General features: G+C 40.4%; 1 protein-coding gene across 1 annotated transcript in view; it reads left to right on the forward strand.

The window, feature by feature from the left end:
• The first annotated feature begins 12,593 nt into the window (after positions 1-12,593).
• LOC135464942 (uncharacterized) overlaps positions 12,594-23,308 on the forward strand; it is a 137,298-nt gene continuing 126,583 nt past the window's right edge. Inside the window, exons 1-2 of the mRNA XM_064742530.1 lie at positions 12,594-12,826; positions 13,536-14,228. Coding sequence (XP_064598600.1) covers positions 12,644-12,826; positions 13,536-14,228 — 876 coding nt within the window. The 5' untranslated portion in view covers positions 12,594-12,643. The remainder of the gene's footprint in view (positions 12,827-13,535; positions 14,229-23,308) is intronic.

The raw sequence follows: 23,308 nt of genomic DNA on the forward strand, positions 1-23,308 counted from the left end.
AATATTAAGTCAGATTCTTTACCCTTCGTGTAAGAACAACAACTAGTAGTTAAATAATAAAGTTCCAGTCCAATTCTTTCAGTTAATCGAAATATATTCCAAGAGCCATTAAAACAAAACATGTAGTCATGTCGTTACACAGGTAAAGTAAATGTTAGCTGTTATAACAAGAGTGGTCACAGCCTGATCAAGATTGCTTTTCAGTCCCATAGTTCTCAATGATAAGTCTGTAATGCGCCCAAAATAATTGGCTTGATTTAATTGTGTGAAAGTTGCACAAAACACGAATCAAATACATGTGTGAAATTGTTCTCAAAAGGCTTTACGAAGTAAAATGTTTTTACGCAACAATACTGTCTTTCATAATAGCTAGTATCAGACACTCCTTATTCAAACTATAAACTGAACTTGAAAATGTCTCTAATGGTTGCCCAAACATATATATCAGTCCGTGTATATGAAATCGAAAACTTCCCTACTAAAGTAGAGGATTTATTTATTTGTTTTACGCCATACTGAAGAATATTTCACTAATATGATGATGGCCAGCATTGTGGTTTGGGGATGCCGGGCAGAGCCCAGGGGGGAAACTCACGACCATCCGCAGGTTGCAGTCACACCTTCCCAATTACAACCAGAAAGGCAGAAAGCATGAGCTGGACTTGAGCTCACAGTGATGGCACTAGTGAGAGGATCCTGACCATGCTGGGTCAATGTGCTGCGCAAACAAGCTAACCACCAGGTTACGGAATATGAACTCGTAAATTGCCTCTTTATGTTTTCTCTTAACTTTACGTTGAGTGTTTGAGCACTGTAGGCTTGAAAAGCACTTGAATTATCATGCTGGCTTTTCTCTGTGGCTGAATATGAGAAGGCCTGCCAGCAACCTCTGGATGATGGTGGGTTTATTTCCAGGCTCTGCCTTTTTCCCTCCCAACCATAATGTTGGCCGCCTTTGTATTAGTGAAATTTTCTTTGAGTACGGCATAAAATATCAATTTATATAAGGCATGTACCTTATTATATTGCATAGCAATCTCGCCATCTGAAATTCTCCTTTAAGAATATGTTCTTCCTTTAGGAGTTACAAATGAACAAGGTGTGCCTCTACAGAATGGCAGCTGTCCAAGTAATGATAGTCAATCCTCTCAGATGATTGAGATCAGATGATGACGGCCATCCTACACAAGAAGAGACGACCCACAATACTGCTAGTGAACAAGACAGTTATAACTCTGGTGATAACACAGCACCTGATCCAACTACAGGTAAGAATGTTCCTTTCGTCTAATAAATGTATGCCCATTTGCCTACTGGTAAGAATACATCTATAACAATACCATTACTTTCTGATATGAATATTTTTTCCTACTGGTAAAAATGCCATGGTTTTCTGATGGTATTAAGCTTGCCTTTTGGTAAGAACATTGTTGCCTTTTCGTAAGAATATAAGAATATCATTAGTTTGTGGTACATATAAGATTATCATTGTCTTCTGGTATTGTTATCATTATCATCTGGTAAGATTATCATTACTTTTTGGTAAAATTATCGTTGCTGTCTATAAAGATTATCCTTGCTTTCTGGTAAGATTAATCACTGCCATGTGGTAAAATTATCATTGCTGGGCCATCATTAAAAAGTTGTTTTTTACAGGGAACAAACCCTTTTTTCGAAGTCGGGTCGGTCGGTCGGCATTTTTTTTTTTTTTGAAAGTAAATTGAAAGTAATTTCCGGCCCGCATAATCTGAATGCTAATTGAATTATCGCCGGTCTAGTTTTCGTCACCTGCTTCAGGGCCTACATTTCCGTTTATAAATGTTCATGCAAAACTGTTGTTTTCATAATCAAGTTCTTTTACAATGAAGTCAAATATTCCTTCTTGATTCTGGATCCAACATTAAATTTGAGTAAATTTACGAACTTTAAACCTAAACAACTGAAGTTGAAAGGCATCCATTGCTTTCGCCACTGTGGCGAAGGGACGCCCAATTTGCTTTCGCCACACAAAAATTATATTGGCCAAAACTAATGTGGCGAATGGCTAGCCGAAGCCTAGCGACTAAGTAGATAATCCGAGTTTTATAATGAATTCGGGCTGCGTTTTTTTGGACGCAAAGGGCACTTCAAGTGTACGGCAGCGTGCGGTCGAGAAGGGCTGGGTTAGGTCCTGTGTTGAGTAGAGTTCCACATGTGAGGGTATTCACTATAAATGGAAATGAAAAAGCAAACAATAGCTGTTTGAAAGCTGAGTGGATTTGTCAGTCTAGAGGGTTTTGTCCACTTACGTCAGAATGTTATAGACGAACCCACAATTAACTTAAGCTGACATCGTTGGGAGGGGGTTTAAAGGCAGTCTTTGTCAAAACCCATGAATTTAACACAATAATCTCCACTACCATGCTAGCAATTGTCAGCGTCAACTGTATAGAGCAAAAACATATTTCACCTCGCCGTTTTGCCTATAAAATTGGTCATCTTTATTCAAAAGTTTAATATTGACATGAATTACCTAACGCCCCATGACTATACAATGGGACAGTCCTACCGCGAGAAAGGCAGACCAAGATGTATGCATCTCTCAATATAAAACGTTAGCTATAAATAACAAAGGCATATTCAATCTCAGTGATAAGATATAAATAGTTCATTATGCATCAGTAAGCTGTAAACGTCGGAAAAGTGTAGTAAAAAAAATAATAACACGAGCTTGGAGTCATTTTGGGCTTACCAGTTACCTGCTGAACAACTGTCAATAGTGTAACGTGATAACTTGACTATCTTAAAGACAAACACGAAGACACATGTTGGCGAGCACGCCGATTGGAGTCGAGCCTTTACTACTGCCGTTAAAGCAATTGTGTGTGATGTCGTAATTGACATGCAGTGTATCGGTACGCGTTACCTCTCCTTTTCTTTAACAAAGCACACTGAGCAATTGCAGACAATTTGTAATGAGCTATGTTCCAAGGAAATAAAGTCTCTTGGTACTGTCCTTTATGGAAGAAAAAAAACATAATACTTCAACCGAAATTGATCTCTGGACCAAGGAAACTATCCTCTGAGAGCAGCATTAAAACACTTGAAAATTATTAATGAATACAATGCAGGGTTAGACCTACAATCTCTTAAGAACTAGAACTGTGTTGACTTTATATCGTATTTCTCCGGCTCACATGTCCAAACGTTTTGGTGGTCTACTGACACGACCGGCTCTGGTAATTATAACTGCTGGGGTACAGGGCTGCTTTGGAGTTTTAACTGTCACTTTACGTTCTGAACTATCCCGGACTGTGGTACAGGGCTGTTTCACTGGCGACTCCTGTGGTTGAGAAGTGTAAGGTGGTTTCTGAATTAGGGGATAATCACACCTGGCAGGCAGTGTATGTCGAGACGGCTCAATGGTGGTTCGCTCTCTAGGTTCATGGCGATGATGGGCCTTGTATGTCGACAAACGAAATTGACGTCTGTTTCTGCGGAATTTCTTACCACGTCTCTGCACAACATACGAATGAATGAATGAATGAATGATTATGGTTTAACGCCACATCGGCAATATTTCAGCCATATCGTGGCGAGAGCAAGGTCGAAACACGAGGCTGTTGAGGTTTCCGATATGGTGGTCAGAACATCAAAAATGGAAACAAATGACATGTTTAAAACCAGATTAAGAAAATCAAAAACAGTTAAAGCTCGAAAACCCTCATATTTTAAAAAAATATATATCAAGAAATATATATATATAACTTTATAGATAAATATTTATATATTAATAAATTATATCTTATGATTCAGGCCAATGGCCTTCAAATAATTGATGACAACATCGCCAGCGATGTTTTCAAACAAATCATATATAGAGTCGACCGTGTAAAATCTCTGCCGAACGTGGGTAAAATCCACACAGTCAACCAAGATATGTTTGATGCCATATTGGGCATCGCATCCAACGCTCTCGAGAGCACTACTCCCATCTAAGATGAAATTGTGCGTTAGACGAGAATGCCCAACACGACACCTTGTTAAGATTACTTGGTCTCTACGAGACTTTTCGCAAGTATAATTGTTGTAGCCAATGACCGGATGAATAGCATGCAGTTTGTTGTGGATCTGCAAGTTCCATTCACCCTGCCAAAGGCGACGAATATATTTAAGAATATTACACTTCACGTCAGTATAAGGGATTTTAACCCGAGATACATGTTTATATAGGGCAGTTTTCGCTTCCCTGTCAACGACTGTGTTTTTATGGAAACCAGTGTAAATTGGTATCCAACAGAATATAATATCTTTACCTCTTAATTAATTTTCGGTGTTTGGCTATGATCTCAAGTATCAATGGATTTTTAAATTTATTATTCTGAATCGACAAAAGGCAAGACAGCGAGTCGCTACATATCACTGCCATCTGGGCATGCCCAGAGGAAACTAGCGTATTGAAGGCTAAGTTTTATACGTCGGTTATATAAAGAAGGCTCGTTTGCTTCCACGTATAAACTTTCTACTGGTGAGGTTCTAAAAGCACCAAGGCTGAGCCTCAAACCTTGGTGATGAACAGGATCCAACATTTTAATGTACGACTTCCTAGCGGAACCGTAAATGATGGATCCATAGTCCAATTTAGACCTCACCAGAGAACGATGTAAATTAAGTAAAACTGATCGGTCAGCACCCCAATCCGTGCTAGACACCACCTTAATTATATCCAGAGCCTTTGTACATTTAGCTTTAAGCATTTTAATATGAGGAATAAAAGATAGTTTAGTATCAAATATTATACCTAAAAATTTTGTTTCTCCAACAATTTTAATCTGTTCAGCACAAAAATTAAGCTCAGGGTCAAGATGAAGTTTCCATTTATTACAAAAGTGCATACCGACGGTTTTAGACGTTGAAAATCTAAAACCGTTTTCAGTTGCCCATTTCTCGATATTATTGAGACAAAGCAACTGACGCTCGATATTATTCATATTCTTAGCTCGGTAGCATATAAGGAAATCATCCACGTGTAAAGAACCCTCTGTGCCCGATGTTAATGTTTTTGCTAGGCTATTTATTTTTATGCTGAACAGAGTTGGTGATAGAATGCTGCCCTGGGGTACACCCATTTCCTGCTCATAAGAGTCACAAAGAGTGGCCCCACCCGTACCTTAAACTGACGATCAGATAAAAATTGTGATATAAATATAGGTAGTCGCCCTTTAAGACCCATATCCGTGAGGTCTTTTGAAATACCATATTTCCATGTGGTGTCGTAGGCCTTTTCAAGTTCAAAAAATATGGACACCATATGTTCATTATTAACAAAACCATCACGAATAAACCGAACAAGGTGATCTAAAGTAGATCGACCTTGACGAAAACCACACTGAATGTCAGATAAAAGCGTGTTGGTTTTAAGGAAGCAAACAAGTCTATCATTAATCATCCGTTCCATAGTCTTACAGACACAGCTGGTAAGAGCTATGGGACGGTAATTATTTGGATCAGTATGATCCTTACCCGGTTTGGGGACCGGGATAATACACGCCTCCCTCCATGCTGGTGGAAAATGACCAGTTATCCAAATATCATTGAGCAAATCCAAGAGAGTCTCCAATGTCTCAGGTGGTAAATGGTTCAGAAACTTAAAATATACACTATCGGGACCACAAGCAGTATCGTGGGCCTTTTTTAATGCAGTCTTAAGTTCTTCGACATTAAACGGACGATTATAATCTTCTAAATTTTTATAAGAAAATGGCAATTTGGTTTTCTCCTTCTGGTTTTTAATATGTTGGAATTCTTTAGTATAGTTCTCAGAAGAAGATTTTGTTGAAATTATTTCAGCTAATTTATCGGCTATGTCAGATGGAGTCAGATGTCGACGAGCCTTCGCTCGAAAAAATACGAACCTGGTTTAAGTTATCATCAGTAGGACATATATTAAAATTTCGCTCGGCCTTTTTGCGGTCTTTAATGGCTTTGCGACAGTCCTTATCATACCAGGGTTTGCTTTTGGATTTGTCGAGGTTTTAGGGATAGTTCTATCGGCAGCTCGTAAAACAAGCTCGTTAAATTTTAATATGGGATCATTTGCTGCATTGAGATTCTCTGGAGTGATATCAGCCTCACAGAACATCTCAAATGCGATCCAATCTGCTTTATCGAATTCCCACCTAACTACACGTTCTAAAGAATTAGAAGTGATATGTTCTAGGATTATAGGAAAAATGAGGGCCCCATAAAGGGTTATGGGAATTAAAATCTCCCATTATAATAAACGGTTTCGGCAATTGTTCTGTAAGATTATGTAACTGAGAAGCAGACAAAGAAGTGTTCGGAGGTATATACACCGAACATAATGTGACTGTTTTACACAATGAAATACGAACGGCCACAGCTTGAAGCTCTGTATGCAGAGCAACAGGGCTGAGGATAATACTGTTATTTATGAATATCGAGGAGCCGCCTGCAGCTCGCTCTTCTTCATTTGAATAAGTACTATATAATGAATAATTTTTAAGGGCTACTGTGTCTTTGTCAGATGTCTTCAGGTGAGTTTCCTGAAGACACAGGGCTACTGGATTTAAAGATTGAACTAGCTGTGTTATTTCAATAAAATTTACTTTAAGGCTTCGACAATTCCATTGCATAATTTTGTCATATATCGCCATTATGGAGGAAGACGTATTGGGGATTTATGTCTTGACCGAGGACGACCCTTTTTGGGAGATCTACTAGGAGATCTCCCAGGTGCAGATGATGTATCCATCAGGTCTGCACATGAAGTTGAAGGATCAACATCTTCCAACGATCCAAACTTATTATAAGTTTGGATTGGGTCCCTAGTGGCTCTGGAGCGTCCCACTAGGTTTATACTTTTTATGATTTTTCTCAGATTTATTTTTGTCACCCGTTGTTTTCTGTGAAGAATCAACGGGTTTATTAGATTTAGATTTATTATCTCATGGTGTGTGGTCAGATAAAGAAAGTGCTGGATACTCAGGTATTAGGTATTTTAGATAGGTTGATATCAGCCTGAGATGAGCTGACTGTCTTATTTACGGGTTTCGTGACGAGTTTCTGTGGCTGTTCTTTGTAAATGTCGTTTGGACCCCCACAGAAACAGTGGTTTTCCTTACGACATTGGCAAAGGTAGATGTTGTAAGGCCATGCGTGACAGAGACCATACGCTTCGCTTCCTGTTCGGATATATTATTTTTACATTTTAAGGTTATAATTTCTTTTTTGAAAAGAGGGCAGTCCTTGGAAGAGGCCGTGTGGGCTCCGCTACAATTGAAACATTTTATTGTTTTTGTGCAGTCAAATCCGTCGTGTCCTGCTTCCGCACATCTAAAGCAGACCAGTGTGTTGCGGCATTGACTCCTGCCATGGCCAAACCGCTTGCAGCAGAAACACCGGGTGGGGTTAGGTATAAACAACTCCACTCGTACGCTATACGGTCTGACAAATATAGATGACGGAAGGGAAGGTCTGTTAAAAGTTATCATATAAGTGTTCGTTTTTGTCAGGTTTCCATCTCTTTAAATTATGAAGCGTTTGACCTTTATTACTCCTTGATGTTTTAGTTCTTCAGTTATTTCTTGCTCTGTCATTTCAGTAAGGTCCTGGTCTCTGTCACGAATTATGCCATGACAACAGTTTAATGTATTATGTGGAGAAACAGAAACAGGCTGCTCTCCTATATTTTGAATTTTTAGTAAATTTATATATTGTTGTTTTCTGGAAACTTCCAACAAAATGTTCCCAGATTTCATTTTTTTGACTTGTTTCAGAGTTCCAGCATAACTTTCTAACGTTTTTTTAAGTACAAATGGATTTATTTTCATTTTGCCTTCATTTTTATTAGAAATTACTAAGAAGGTAGGAAAATAAGTATTTTCTCCTTCAGTATCTAATGGAATTTCATTTTTGCTTTTTTTAGCAACGACTGTTGTAAATACAGATGAAGCCATGTTATATTTTATTTAATTTCACCCTGTGTGTCTCCCACCCCCCACGGAGTGCCAACAAGGGCGAGTCTACCCCTGCGGATGACCAGCAGAGAATAAAAACAGGGAATCCACGCAAGGTATACTCCAACAGATTGAGTTATACCAAAAGGTTAAATTCAATCTACTGGATTGACCCATTAGCCACGGCCTTCTGCATTGACCCCAAAGGAAGTGCTTTTGAAGAAGAACCAACTTGACATCTCGGTACGACAACGAATAACAAACGGGATCAAGTGTAAGGCTTGACGTGACCAGCCGATTGATCGGACCGGGCCCATCCGACCTCCCGTCTCTCTCCAAGTAAGGGCTAAAGTGACGTGTTGGGCGTGAGGATCTCGCAAGACCAACACGCCCTCAGCCACCAGGATCCCGTCCTCGGAGATTACGGGTCGCAACCCATGGCAAACAGGTCGCTCCCCGGTTGCCTCTCACACAACCGAGAAGATGTGAGCCTATTATATTCACCGGGCTCACACAGGAGAGCTCTAGGTTAGTCGACTTTTACGACAAGCTTGCCTAGAGGGCTGAGGTCCTATTCTTATCACCCTGGAAGCCCCACTGGGGTTCTGGGCGAGAGGACACAAGGTGTGAGGTAGTGATGAGGCTGCGAGTGACATCCCCTTGGCGTTGCTAGGCATGCCTCCCATCTGCCGGCATTGAAAGGTCCAGGTTTTGACCGTCAACCTGTCCAGATTTTTATGGCTTCTTTCTCACAGGGTGGGCCAGGTATGCACCAAAGCTTATTGGCCACGGAATGTTTGGGACTGAGCTACAGCGCTAGACGTTAACATTGTCCCTCATGGAAAATTAATGGGGGTCAGAGGCCTGTACAGACAAAGTCAGCAAAATATGTCAAGTGTCACTATGAGCTCAGATTTTGCAGCCGCCTGCTAATTTTTGGTGGGTGTGTCTGGCGTGTGTTTTGCAGTGATTGAGCCAGTTTATAGCTTCTTGGACCTATTTATTTTCTCAAAATATCAAGTTTGATGAAAAGTTGGTATAATACTGTTCAGTGTTTGGGTAACATGTGTATAGGCATTCTGAAATGAACAACATGCAACGTTCTAGTATTCCTACGCTTGAAAATGGAGACATTTAGAGCAGAAATTGCTATAAAAATTGGAAGTTTCAGTGTTTACAGTGAAAACGGAGCCTGTGGGCTGTGGACTGGACCATTGAAAATTTTTGGTGGGTGTGTCTGGCGTGTGTTTTGCAGTGATTGAGCCAGTTTATAGCTTCTTGGGGCTATTTATTTTCTCAAAATATCAAGTTTGATGAAAAATTGGTAAAATACTGTTCAGTGTTGGGTAACATGTGTATAGGCATTCTGAAATGAACAACATGCAACGTTCTAGTATTCCTACGCTTGAAAATGGAGACATTCAGAGCAGACATTGTTATAAAAATTGAAAGTTTCAGTGTTTATAGAGAAAACGGAGCCTTTCGGCTGTGGACTGGACCATTGACGAGGGATGGCCTCGCCTCCTACAAAGACCCCGTCACACATCGATGGAAGAAGAAACACATCAGTAGACTTGTTAATATGGCCATGCAGGGGATGATCCCAAGCTTTAGATCCCAAGCTTGATTGTTCACACGTGTGCCACAACACACGCTGTGTAAATGTCGACCACATAAACCTGTAACCGCATGGTATTAACAACAACAGGCAGCGCTGCTGGAGCGTAGGGCGCTGTCCCGGCCATGGGCATTATGCAAGGTGCATGCTGCATTTAAGACTGAGCAGGTTTCCCCTCATGAAATATAATAAACAAACAGATGTCCGGTTTTGCTCAATTTCTGTATTTATTAATTTCTTTCATAAGCGACAGCAACACTGAAAAACTATATACAAAACTGGCAGTTACAAATATCTAGCGTACGTGTGGTCTCTTTTGTCCAGTTATGAAGTGTAAATAGGTCAAACAAACAAGTGGCGCTGTCATGTCCAAAAAGTGTCGTTTTAGTGATCGCCGGTTGGATGATGTACGTTATAAGGACTGGATAGAACCGAACTAGCTAAATGCACCGTATGCTAGACGCAAATAGAGCTCTCGAACTTGAGAGAATGTGCCCTGAAAAGACATACAAAGTCTTAAAAACATCAACGTCCAATGGAAAGGGAAACAAAGGATAGAACAGAGACAACACTAATACAGGACTTTTTTCCTGTGGCTACAGCCTCCAGTAATGCGGAAACGGCGACAAATGATTAAGCTCCCTCGTCAGCCCTGAGACATACCAGCCAGGAGATGTACGCGGTTGCCTGAAGTTTAACTCCACAGGCAACAACGAGTAGGAGTTTGAGCGGATATTTTTCTTCTTCACAAACTCATGAAGCCGAAATTTTTTGGTGCTCGAGATTAATGCAATCTCACTGGTCCTATAATTCGTCAACGGGTTCGGGTAGGTCTGTATTTATGCAGCTTAATGCTACTATGTTGTTCGGTACTATTTAATTTGACGCCTATAAATTACAATTATTGGCTATTTTTGTTTATAGCCATTTTTATTAAAACTTAACTGAAAATCAAACTAAACATAGCCTATTTTAATGCCCTATGAGTATATTTATTTGGATAAGGACCCGCTTTTAAATGCAATGTGTACAGGACACCCCTACCACTGATGTAAACAAAAATATGGCGCTTCTATTTAATACAGTAATATAATACTTCCTATAACATGGGTAAGGGTCCTGACCGCATCGGTAAAGGCACTGGTCTTTAGGTGTGTCATGACAGAAATAATGTAAAGGGCAGTATTAAACCCCAAGCATACCTGGTAAAAAATCTCATAAGTAAAATATAGCACAACACAATTCAAATGCATAAAGAATTAATTTTATGTTAATTCCACCTTCTTTTCCTTTAGAGAACCTGTTTCCTGGCAGTTACATCGCGAGAAACTTCCAATGTGGGGAGGAAAAAAAAGAGGCATATGTCTGTTCGTCTGGCATTGCTCCGTACTTCAGGAATCATCTGTTGAAACGTGCCAAAATGTCAAACAAATGGATTTGTTCTGCTATTCTGTGAAAGTGGCAATGTGAAAACACAGAATAAACAGATGGACTTGTGCATACGAATATAGGACAATGGTCAGGTTGTTTCACGTTACTTTACCTCAGAGTTTATTGGACATTCTACTGCTGGTGACATGCAACATGGGCTCGGTCGATACGGCGACGCAACCGCAGAGAACTCTACCAGATAAGACGATTCATATCAGCACAGTGTGATGATAATCTCTATGTATGCTACTAGAATATAACTTTATAGTTATGCTATATTACACTGGATATATAAGTTACACAACGCACTGGCGCATTATTGAACATACCACAGAGATGCCAACACATACGAATTTTTTGTATTTTATACGAATTTTCCATTTGAAAACAACACTACGACCAGTTACCATGAAACTACGAAAAAAATATATTATGCTACTACGAAAATGTCGAAAGTACAAAAAATATATTTTTCGGATGTTGAAATCCGTATTTTCACACAACCCTTTCCCAGTCTCCATGCAAGGCCTTGTTGCTTCCAAAACTGCCGAACCTGGGAGAATGAACCTTGTCAGTGCGTGTAACGCGAACGTTGATTGGTTGGATTTTCGCGCTTTTTCGGACACCTGGCCAATGAGTAAACTGGATGCATAAGTTCTTGTTCCTAGGTGTGTTAGGTTTTCCGCCATGACCGAAGCCAGAAGGAAGATGGAACGCGTTCAGCAACTTCAGGGAAAGAATAATCAGCGGTTCAATGATAAATATACATCCATGTGGCCCTGTATTCGGCCATCGAGGAAGGGAGTACATTACGCGACGTGTACAGTTTGCAATAGTGACATTTCGGTCCGACACAGTGGCCAGTACGATATAAAAACTCACATCGCTTCGCCGAAACACAGAGACAACATCAACACAGCAAGTTCGACCCATTCGATCGAGAACTTCATCACAGTCACACGGTCGAGTGGCTCTGACAACTCTGTTATCAAGGCAGAATGTCTGATGACTAGTTTTCTAGTTGAATGCAACGTACCTGTCGGCACTGCTGACAAACTTTCGCCACTAATGTATAAGATGTTTCCAGGCAGTAAAAATCGCCAAGTCATTCGCTTGTAAACGAACCAAAACTACTCACATCATTCATGAGATGTCTAAGGATTGTGTTCAAAAATTGTCACAAGTGATTGTGGACAATGTCTTTGGCATCGCTACTGATGGTAGCAATGATAGAGGGTATTCTAATCAAATATACCCAGTTGTCATTAGATACTATGATCCAGCTGTCGGTAGAGTATTGACTGGACTTTTAAGCCTCCCAGCATGTGACGGGCGTAGTACAGGTGAAAATATTTTCAAACTATTGGATAATGAAGTGAAGGAACATTCAGAATGGAGAAAGTGTGTGGCTTTTTGTAGTGACAATGCAAATGTGATGATGGGACGAAATAAAGGTGTGGCAGGGTTTGTCATTCAGGAGCATCCAGATATCTTTGTGACTGGTTGTGCATGTCATCTGTGCCACCTTGCTGCATCCAAAGCAGCCAGTGAGATCAATCATGTATCTAACATTGAGGAGTTGCTTGTTGATGTATACTTCTACATTGAGAAAAGCTCCAACAGAACCAAGAGCTTGATGGAGTTTCAAGAACAATGTGGAAGTGACACTTTAAGAATTCTAAAGCATACAAACACTCGTTGGCTGTCACTAGCCGCTTCAATTGACAGGCTGTTGAAGATGTGGGAGCCACTTTCTCAGTTCTTTGAGCAGGAGTGTGCTACTTCAGTGAAAACCGGTCGCAAACGGAAGCTAACTGAGGTAATCTGTTACATAAAGCTGTAGTTCAGTTGCAAATCAATAATATGAAATTCATATTTTTTATATTGAGTAGCCACAATTGTTTTCTGTAGCTTCTTAAATATACAGACTCCATAAAGTTTGCAAACAGCTTTCCTGCCCTCCAACATGTCTAAAGTTATGAGGAATGGGTGATTGGTATGTTTTTTTTATCCCATCAACAATTAAGAAACATAGTGTTAATGCCTTTCATAATTTTCATACATGTTAGGGGAGACAATTTGCTAAGGGAAAGATACCTCTATCTCCCATGTTGGCCTAATGTATGTAGAAAAAAATAACAACACGTATTCAGATATGTGATTCCTTATAATTTATTTACACATATGATATGTGTATTAATTTAGGCCAACATGGGCGATGGAGGTATCTTTCCCTTAACAAATTGTCCTCCCTAACATGTATTGAAGTGGAGGAATGTACATATGATATGAACATTCCTCCGCTTCAATAAAAAAAGCAATTGTTAATGTTTAGAGTAGATATGTATTGTACATGTATATGAAAAATACTGTCACACACAATAATGTACAGCCCTCAATGATGCATTAGTTGTGCACAGTGGATAGGACATTAGACACCCAAGCAACCATATCACCACTGTTTAATATAAATTTTTTATGCTTTTTATTTGTTTTTAAACCAATTTTCTTTTCTTTTACAATTGCAGAAAGACACTTCCAGTGGCAACTTCAAGTCAAGACCTGAGAGAGTTCTGCATGCTTTGACAGATCCAAACACCAAGCTCTACTGCCTTTTCCTACAAGCAGCTATTCCAACATTCAACACCATGAACCTAGTGCTACAGAGAGAGGAACCCATGATCCACTTGGTTCACTCTAAGTGTGTCACATTTCTAACCAAGTTGCTGGTTAGGTTTATTACTCCAGATGCCATCACCAAAGCTGAAAACTTGCAGACTCTTGACTTCCATGAGAGAAAATTGCAGAAGTCCAGAGAAGATATCGTCATCGGACAAAATGCCAGGTGTTACATGGAGCAGTGCAAGGAACAGGGCCTGATGACCCCTAAGGACAGAAGCCTGTTCTTTGACAGTGTGAGGAAATACTATGCAACTGCTGCCACTTACATCACTCAAAAATTCCCTCTCAATGACCCTGTGCTGCAAAACGCCAATGTTGTTAATATCCAGAGGAGAACAGAGGCAAAGTTCTCTGACCTACTATACTTTGTGCATAGGTTTCCCTGTATAATGCCAGATGATGCCACAGAAGATGACTTGCAGATGGAGTTTCTTATGTACCAGGTAGATCCGCTGCCTTCAGTGGACCCAGACATGAGAATTGACCAGTCTTGGCATTTGTTAGGACAGTTAAAGCAACTGGATACCACACAGCCAAAGGTTGTCCCAATATGGGTGTTCCCCTGCTTCAGAATCTAATGATCACAAAAACTGACATGCAAGCCAGAGACAAACCCTGTTTTCAACAAGAGTTTACTGCAGACTTTTTATCAATGGCCAAGAGTGCCACTTACAGGGGTCTTAATTCAATTGAATAGAGACAGTCACAGTGTTGGATACTAATTGTTAATACCTTAAGTTTTCCAGTAGTGTTAATCTTCAAGGCGATACAACACCAAATACACACATGACAGAAGTCTACGGAAAGTGTTTTTGTGGCAAAGGACTTCTTTTTGTATTGGAAAAATAAAGCTTGAAGCATTAAAGAAATTGCTTTGATTTTTTACTTATTTTTCACTTCCTCCAGAGTTGGCATATCCACCCACCCCCATGCTGTCCGTGTCGGACTGTCGTCATGACTGAAATACTGTTAAACACGACGTGAAACATCAGTCACTCGCCCACTCCCATTATGTGGGTGTTAGTGACAGTAAACTACAGATTTTGTTTTCCAGACTACAAATTGGCTTAAGTTGAGGTTGGCATCTCTGCATACCACTAAATGAAAGGCAGTGAAACCCCAGGAAGGTAGTAAAAACCGTACCCATAAGCAATCTAGCCCTCTGACACAGCCAAGCTTAATTGTGAAGTGCTTTTTTTATCACCAAGACCCCTTCTTTGCACAGTTGAAAGAAATATGAAAACTGCTTTGGTTAAGGATAACATCAAATCTGGTGTCTACCTTTGACTGGCTGATTCTGTAGCACAGTGTGTGAGTCAGATGTTCTTTGTAGCACCCCAACTTAGCCAGCTGTTACATGTTCCTTATCTGTGGGTTACTTAGTCTTTGTCCATATTCACATTTATTACAGAAAAGGGAAATAGTATTAATTAGGAAGGGCATCTACAAAATTAAGTATAAAGAGATAGGACTACCACTAAACACTACTCTACAACCCCATTAACACGTTGTTTTGACTAACTTTTGTGTTTACAGTAGCAAAACTTGTCGGACGAAACGAGCCATTGGGGAGGGAGATCCAGCGCTACTGAAAAAAAAAGTTTCACTTTAACCTTCAAAAAAGAAGTTATCCTAGTTTTAAGCAAATTAGAAGTGTTCAAAGAAAATATCCAAATCTGCTGGAAAGCAGAACTGAAGCCCAGATCAAGTCCAACTTAACCACATTATGACAAAATTTGAAAATGCAACTTGGGAGAGATTTTTGTGATGCGTGTTGTGCCAGAATGGTCTATTGATAAAGTGCCTGTTGTTCAAGTGTGACACTCATCTAAGTGATCTATATGCCTATAGTTTTGATAACATGTTAAATATACAATTGTTTTTTAAACTAAGACATGTTCCAGTTCAGGATTCACGAGATCTACAGGTGTATGTGCCATATATATTGGTTGACATTTCTACACATGCATGTTATACATGTTAGCAGTCTGTGACTTTAGGTCAGTGTTATGTGTTGAATGGCAGGATTTGTAATGTTAACACCTGTATCTGTTACTGAGTGTGCTTACTGAGGTCAGTAGCTGCACAAGTTAGTGTAGGGTTTGTGAGATGAATAGCTGCAAATGAGACTGTAGAATCTGAGGTTAACAGTAGTATGCGATATGCTCTATGATCATGAGGTTAGCACATGTATCTGTAACTGAGTGTGCTTGCTGTGGTCAGTAGCTGCACAAGTCAGTTTAGGGTTTGTGAGATGAATAGCTGCAAATGAGACTGTAGAATCTGAGGTTGAATCTAACAGCTGTATGCGATATGCTCCATGAATGAGGTTAGCACATGTATCTGTTACTGAGTGTGCTTGCTGTGGTCAGTAGCTGCACAAGTTAGTGTAGTGTAGACGAGCAGCTGCAAATGCGGCACTGCTAGGCACTCCTTCAGCAGTGTTGTACGCCTTGCCCATGTATCGATATGACGATTTGTGTCGCAGAGTTACTGTGTTATCTCTTCAAAGAATTTTCATACACAGCTCAAACATAACCTCAAGATAAACTGACGACAGGCCGCATGTCACTGAATATCTACGACCACGATGGCGTAACAGCTCTGTGTCATTCTACCTGATAGAGGCCGTACAAGGTCTATTTTAAGCCTTTTGGAGATCGTTCCGGTAAATGCTGGGACCAGTGGCGCCATCTGTGTTGCCAAGTTGTGACAAAAAGGTATTTACTTTCAGGCTTAAAAGCTTAATTAATCCTGTTAGCACAAATATGTATGTAGAACAACGTCGGTAGAACAGAAAACATCAGTATGTTAATGTTTTTCACGGCAGAATATGCTATGCATTGCGGAAACATTAGCGGTTCACACCCTATTCCATGTGACGAAAACTGATCTCTTAGTAATTCCCATATGTTTGCGAATAGCTTTCTTCGTCAGTTCACATTGCATCACTCCTTACAACGGTAACGTTTACCTGTTGGATGTGGTCACTTTTTCACTGTGCGACATTTTCACACGCACTTACATAAGTGTATATCTGTCCTACATGTCAATGGTTCGAAGTGTAGTACATGCCGAGTAGATTCCTTAAGTGGGGAGTCCATATTTAGGTTTGAGAGGTTGGTACCACAGATGAACGAAAACTGATCTCTTAGTAATTCCCATATGTTTGCAAATAGCTTTCTTCGTCAGTTCACATTGCATCACTCCTTACAACGGTAACGTTTACCTGTTGGATGTGGTCACTTTTTCACTGTGCGACATTTTCACACGCACGTACATAAGTGTATATTTGTCCTACGTTCCAATGGTTCGAGGCGTAGTACATGCCGAGTAGATTCCTTAAGTGGGGACTCAATATTTAGGTTTGAGAGGTTGATACCACAGATGTAGGAACTGCACCTCCTGTGCACAGTCTTCAACAGATGACGATCATACATAGTGCAGTCAAATCTTGCGTGTTTTTGACTATTGCCATATGGGGACATGTATGTACACGTTACATATATTTGAAAGGGCATGCCACCGACTTCTAACGAGCAGTAGACTCATGTTAGTATTTATTACTTGGCTTGTTAGATTTTATTACTCGGCGTTTTGACAATGTTCTAGATAAAATCTATACTTTGAGCATAGTATTTGAGGTGCGGGACAATATGGCCGAAATCGGTGCCTATTGCAGTGGACATAAACATGGCATTTTAGGAAAAAATAAACTTATTTAAAGGGCGGTAGGATAGAGTGGGTGTGAAAGTAGACCCAGCCCGTCATATGTACATGAATTAAGCTCAACACATTTATTTTTTGTATAGTGCTACTAGTATAATCTAGGCCTTATCACTATAGAAGGCCGTATATACGGTAATCCAGGGTGAATGTGGCTTGCCTGAATTCTTGGCATTATTTTTATTATTTTTTTTTGTTTGTTAATACTTCTGTGAAGATGTGATTCCAAGTATGTTCATGCACAGCTCAAACATAACCTCAAGATAAACTGACGACAGGCCGGATATCACTGAATATCTACGACCAGGATGGCGTAACAGCTCTGTGTCATTCTACCTGATAGAGGCCGTGTAACGTCTGTTTTTAGCCTTTTGGAGATCGTTCCGGTAAATGTTGGGAATAGTGGCGCCATCGTGTTGCCAGGTTGTGTCAGTAATGTATTTACTTTCAGGCTTACAAGCTTAATTACTGCTGTTAACACCGATATGTATGTAGAACAACGTCGGCAGAACAGAAAACATCAGTATGTTAATGTTTTTGACGACAGAATATGCTTTATAATGGCGAAACATCAGCGGTTCACATCTCACTTCATGTAACAAAAACTGATCTTTAGTAATTCTCATAAGTTTGTGAATATTTTTCTTCGTCAGTTCACACTACACCACTTCTAACAACGGTAACGTTTACCTATTGGATGTGGTCACTTTTTCACTGAGCGACATTTTTACACGCACTTACATATATGTATGTGTCCTACATGCCAATGGTTCAAAGCATAGTACATGCCGAGTAGCTTCCTTAAGTGGGGACTCAATATTTAGATTTGAGAGGTTGGTACCACAGATGAACGAAAACTGATTTCTTAGTAATTCCCATATGTTTGTGAATAGCTTTCTTCGTCAGTTCACATTGCACCACTCCTTACAACGGTAACGTTTACCTGTTGGATGTGGTCCCTTTTTCATTCTGCGGCATTTTCACGCGCACTTACATACGTGTATATTTGTCCTACATGCCAATGGTTCGAGTAGATTCCTTAAGTGGGGACTCAATATTTAGGTTTAAGAGGTTGATACCACAGATGTAGGAACTGCACCTCCTGTGCACAGTCTTCAACAGATGACGATCATACATAGTGCAGTCAGATCTTGTGTATTTTTGACTATTGCCATATGGGGACATGTATGTACACATTACATATGAAGAGTTCAGATGCAAAACCCTCAAAGTCCATGAGATCGATTTTGCTGTCAAGCTAATTTTCAATCTAGACCAGTGTGTTAAGTGTATGTACCCTTTTTCATTAAATAAATGATAGGTTAAATGATATTAATAGTTACTGAAATTTGTAGTAAATCTAACATTTGTTAAGGACATTTATTAAGAGAACTAAGAACGACTTTAGCAGCAAAGGTCTCTAAGTCCATTTTACGTTTTTTTGCAATACCCGCTAAATTCAGTCAGTGGTTTTGTGGAATCATTCTTATTCAAAATGCAATTAATTTTTATCAAGATTCAATCCTGGGCCAAGCTAGACTCAAAACCAACGGTAGGAGCTGCTGCTGCTGCTTCGCTTGGCGTTCAGCAACAATGGTTAGACAAGCGACTGGTTGACCCGGTGTCAGTATAATGTGGCTTGGTTGGTGTCTTTGGCAAGTCGTCTTTTTGAGGCAGCATCAGATAAGAGTCGTGGAAATCTGTCCTGCAACAAGGAGATACCGTCTTCATATGACTGATACACTGTCAAGTAGGACATTAAACCCCAATCACTCAAAAACTTGTCTACTACAATTTCTGTTTAACGAAAGAGCCGCAAGCCATACAAGAGAAAGGTTCCTTTTGTTTAACAGGATAGACTCACTATCAAGATTGCTTGACGACATTTTGCAAGCCGCAAAATGAATGAGAATAGAGTTCTGGTTCTTACATCTAACTGACGAGCCCGGATAGCTCTTCGGGTAGAGCGTCTGCCTCTGGTCAGAGAGATCCAGGTTCAAGCATGGGTGGAGTCAAACCAAAACTGGGAGCAGCATCAGCACTGTTGCTTTGTTTTCTAGCTCCGCAGTAGGGGTTAGATGGTTGACCCGGCGTCATAATGTGACTGGGTGAGGGAGCTTGCTGGGTGTCTTTGGCAAGTCGTCTCGGTGAGGCAACACCTAATAAAAGATGGAAATCCGTCATGCCACAAGGAGACACTGTCTTCATATGACTGAAATACTCTTAAACAGGACGTTAAACACGAACCACGCACAATCTTACCAACAAGATGAACACATCTGCCATTTTTATAGGTTTTTTTTGCATTAAAATAAAACTGATTTTGTTTTGAATACAAACTGTCAAAATGCATATTTATTGCATTGGCAGAATTCAACTCCAACCAATTCATCAATAATAATTAACATCAGGGATTCATTCCCTCTAAATAATGTTTTTCATTCCTTTTTTTGGTGTGTGTGGGGGGAGGGGGCGTAGCGACTCAGTGCTATTAATAGTTAAAAGAGGGACGGAGGTTTGCTATAAAAAAGCACTGCACAAAGTCCACATAACTAAGCAGGGGTGTCGGCACAAACGTCAGTTTTTTTCCTCATCACTGCTCTCCATCAGATCTTGCCTCCCATTGCCTTCACCATCCTTTACATTTTTAAAGCGTCCTCATAATATCTATGAACAGTTTGACCTACACCTAATGAATCCAAAAGTTTTTCAATATCTTGCTTCTTGGCAGGCTTCACATGTGGTGGTAAAATCTCTGGATCAAATTGGGTCCATCTTTTACCCCTTTTTAACATACTATGTGTGCATAAATCACCGCCAAACAAAGTTTTAAAACCGAGTTTCTCTCCCGTCACCTGCAGGGCTCTTGCTTCACTTATTTTGAAACTCCGCTGTGTATTAGTAAATTTGCCTGCCTGTGTATTGAAATCGTAAGCTTCCCAATCGACCCAATATTCATGTACTATTCCGTGTCTCTTTAGAATCTCTATGTACTCGTTTGGCAGCAGAATGGTGTCTACCTTGCGTATGTCCTGCTCAATTCTACCGAACGCGCGGTCAGCGGACAGGAAGCTGTGCCCACGAACAGAAAAATAATAGTCGATGGATAAATTTGCTAGAGATTTGTTGCGCATAGCAAATAAAATTGCCAGGACATTAATGTTTTTGTTTTGCCCATAACAGGAATCCGAAAACAGTCGTAGATGGTCAAAATTTTTAGTGATTTAAAGCTGACGCAACCATGTTACTATCTTTTCTGTTCTGATGCTCAAGCCAAATATAAAGTTGAATGTCCTGTTTTGGCTGTGACTGGCCTCTACCGCGATGTCGTTCAACACCGAAGACATAGAAATACAACTGGCGGGAATAATATGTCTGACCAATGGGGGACTTTGGCAATACTTGATTTTCCATAATGTCAAAACATACTGTAAATAAGGTTTCAGTAGTGTTCATGATGTCATAAAACCGCCTTGCTCGACGTCTGTGAAGCATGTATAATGCAATCTGTTCCCGCCTCTGGTCATCTGACAGCTCCGGATCCTTACTCTTAATCCGACAGTTCACACATGAGGAATGCACATCTTTTGCTGGGTGCCCAAATGCTAAATTAAAATCATACGCAAAAATACTCCAATAAAGGGAGTGCGACACTTGATTGTGGTTTTGTTCCAGAAATAGTCGGTGCATTTTTTTCACACTTAGATCAGCAGGAAGATATTTTCGACCAGGAGCCCCCCGCCTGGCATAATGACTAGCACGACATGTAAATGACTGAGTATGGGTCCGAACCGCGTCCTTCTTCTCAATCATACCCGGCTTTACTCTAGAACCGCCTCGATTTCCTTGACGGATTTGTCCATGTTCAAGCCAGTACTTCCCGATACCAGTCACTCTGTCACCAGTTACACCTGCGATACAGAAAAAGAAAGAAACGCCTTTATCTATTTCTTATGGGCCTCTAACAGTAAAATACTTCTGACATGTATTACACTGAGGCTAAATAAAGAAATGTTGTATAGCCACTTATTATTGAAGAGTAAGTAAGTGCATATCACTCGATAAAACCTTATCTATAGCAGTAACTCATTATTATTTTTTTGGTTTGATGTTTATCGCCTTCTTTAATAATTATTAGTTATTGGTTTATTATTTTTATTATTTATTATTAAATTTGGATTTGGGTATATAACTGTCGCATTTAGCCCATTTAGAAAATTTGTACCAATTTCCTGACAGAGACTGGGATTGAACCAGAGCCTCGTGACACAAGCCACTTTGACTGCGTTATTCATAAGTTAAACTGCCATCACTGTCATCACTCATTTGGTTTTTCTCTGTATGCTGTACTTTTTGCATCCATACACATATTTTTTAACAATAAATTGACTTAGTCAGGCGTTTAAAAATTCAATTTATTATTAAGTAGGGCCTAATATCTATAGTTCGAGAATAACACCACCAGTACTTACAAAATATGCTGAGAAAGGAGGCTTGACACACGGGTACAACTTGTTTGTTTTCCGTCAGGACGCTGTATTAAATCGCATAATCTCTGGTCCTTTGTTTGTCAGCGTCATCAACTCGCTTGCGCCTGCTTCTCACCGGCTGTACATCCATGTGTGATAGAAGAATAGCGTCCTGCTTAACCTTATCTGAGCTTTCATACAGCTGTTTGTGTATATAATTTAAGTCTTCATCAGTAAGAGTTGTTGCCATACACATTGTAAGTTTACTGTGTGTACAGGAAATGCGTGACTTCCTGCCATCTCCGCAAAGCCGCGCACGTTTCACCACAGAACGGGCTGAATTTTGTGGGTCAGAACGTTTTTTCTTCCCTGCTGTGCGAGAGCAACACTGGCTCATCGATATCATCAAAGTTTTCCATGCTCTCAGGACTGGACGTCTGTGGTTGACCAATACCCGAACGAGGAGAGAACTCAGGGGCTTTAACATTAGGTTTAAATGGGTTACTAGTGAAGCGTCGACTGATGTCCTCTTGCAACACCTGGTTGGGAAGAGCGACATGACTAGTGCGGGATAGGGGACGAGCTGTTGACTCGTGTGGAGCTGTATGGTCTAATATATCAGTTCCACACTCCCCATGATCAGCCCCCTGGGAAACTGGCTGTAGCGGTGCCTCCTGTGATGTAGGCCACTGAAACCGATTAGGAGCCACGTCAGATTCAGCAAAAGAGTTAACCTCAGACCTGTTCCACATTTGCCTCTGAGGACAGTGATTCTAAAGGCAGTGAGAGTTTTATCTCAGATTCGACACTGGTAGCATTTTTGATGGTTCTAAGCCTTGCTTCTGTCATGATAAGTTCTTCTAGAGTTTTAGCTCGGTCTAATTCGGCTCGTTTTCTTTCCAATTCTGCTCGTTTTTGTTCAACAACTGTCATATTTTGCAGTTTTGCCTTCAGAGCTGCTGGCTTGGCTTCCACGCTAAGCCCTTGGGAAGCAATGGACAACCGGGAACACTTAGAACTTTGCAAACATCGGCTTTTATTCGATGCGACTGACTTTCTATCTGACTGGTCATTACGATTAACTCTCTTATCTTCTCGGATCATTGCTTAACTAAACGATGAGTATCGGTTTCGGCGACGTCATGCCGATCGAAAACGTCGCATTTATCGACAAAAGGAAGCATTGTTTGATATCTTTCGTAGACAGCGGTTACATTTTCCATGCAATGCATAAGCTCATCGCGCGTTCGTTTTAGAACCAAAATATCTGCACGTTCAGGCAACAATACCTCTAATTTAGTCGCCGGTTTGCGCCATGACGAAACGGCTGACCGGAAGTTCCGCTCAAGTCGGTCTACCCGCCACTCTACAAACTGCTCTGCAGGGGCCTTAGGTCGTGAGCCAACGGGGCCGACAGGTTCAGA

Source organism: Liolophura sinensis, chromosome 4 (assembly GCF_032854445.1).
Source record: "Liolophura sinensis isolate JHLJ2023 chromosome 4, CUHK_Ljap_v2, whole genome shotgun sequence".
Taxonomy (NCBI): domain Eukaryota; kingdom Metazoa; phylum Mollusca; class Polyplacophora; order Chitonida; family Chitonidae; genus Liolophura; species Liolophura sinensis.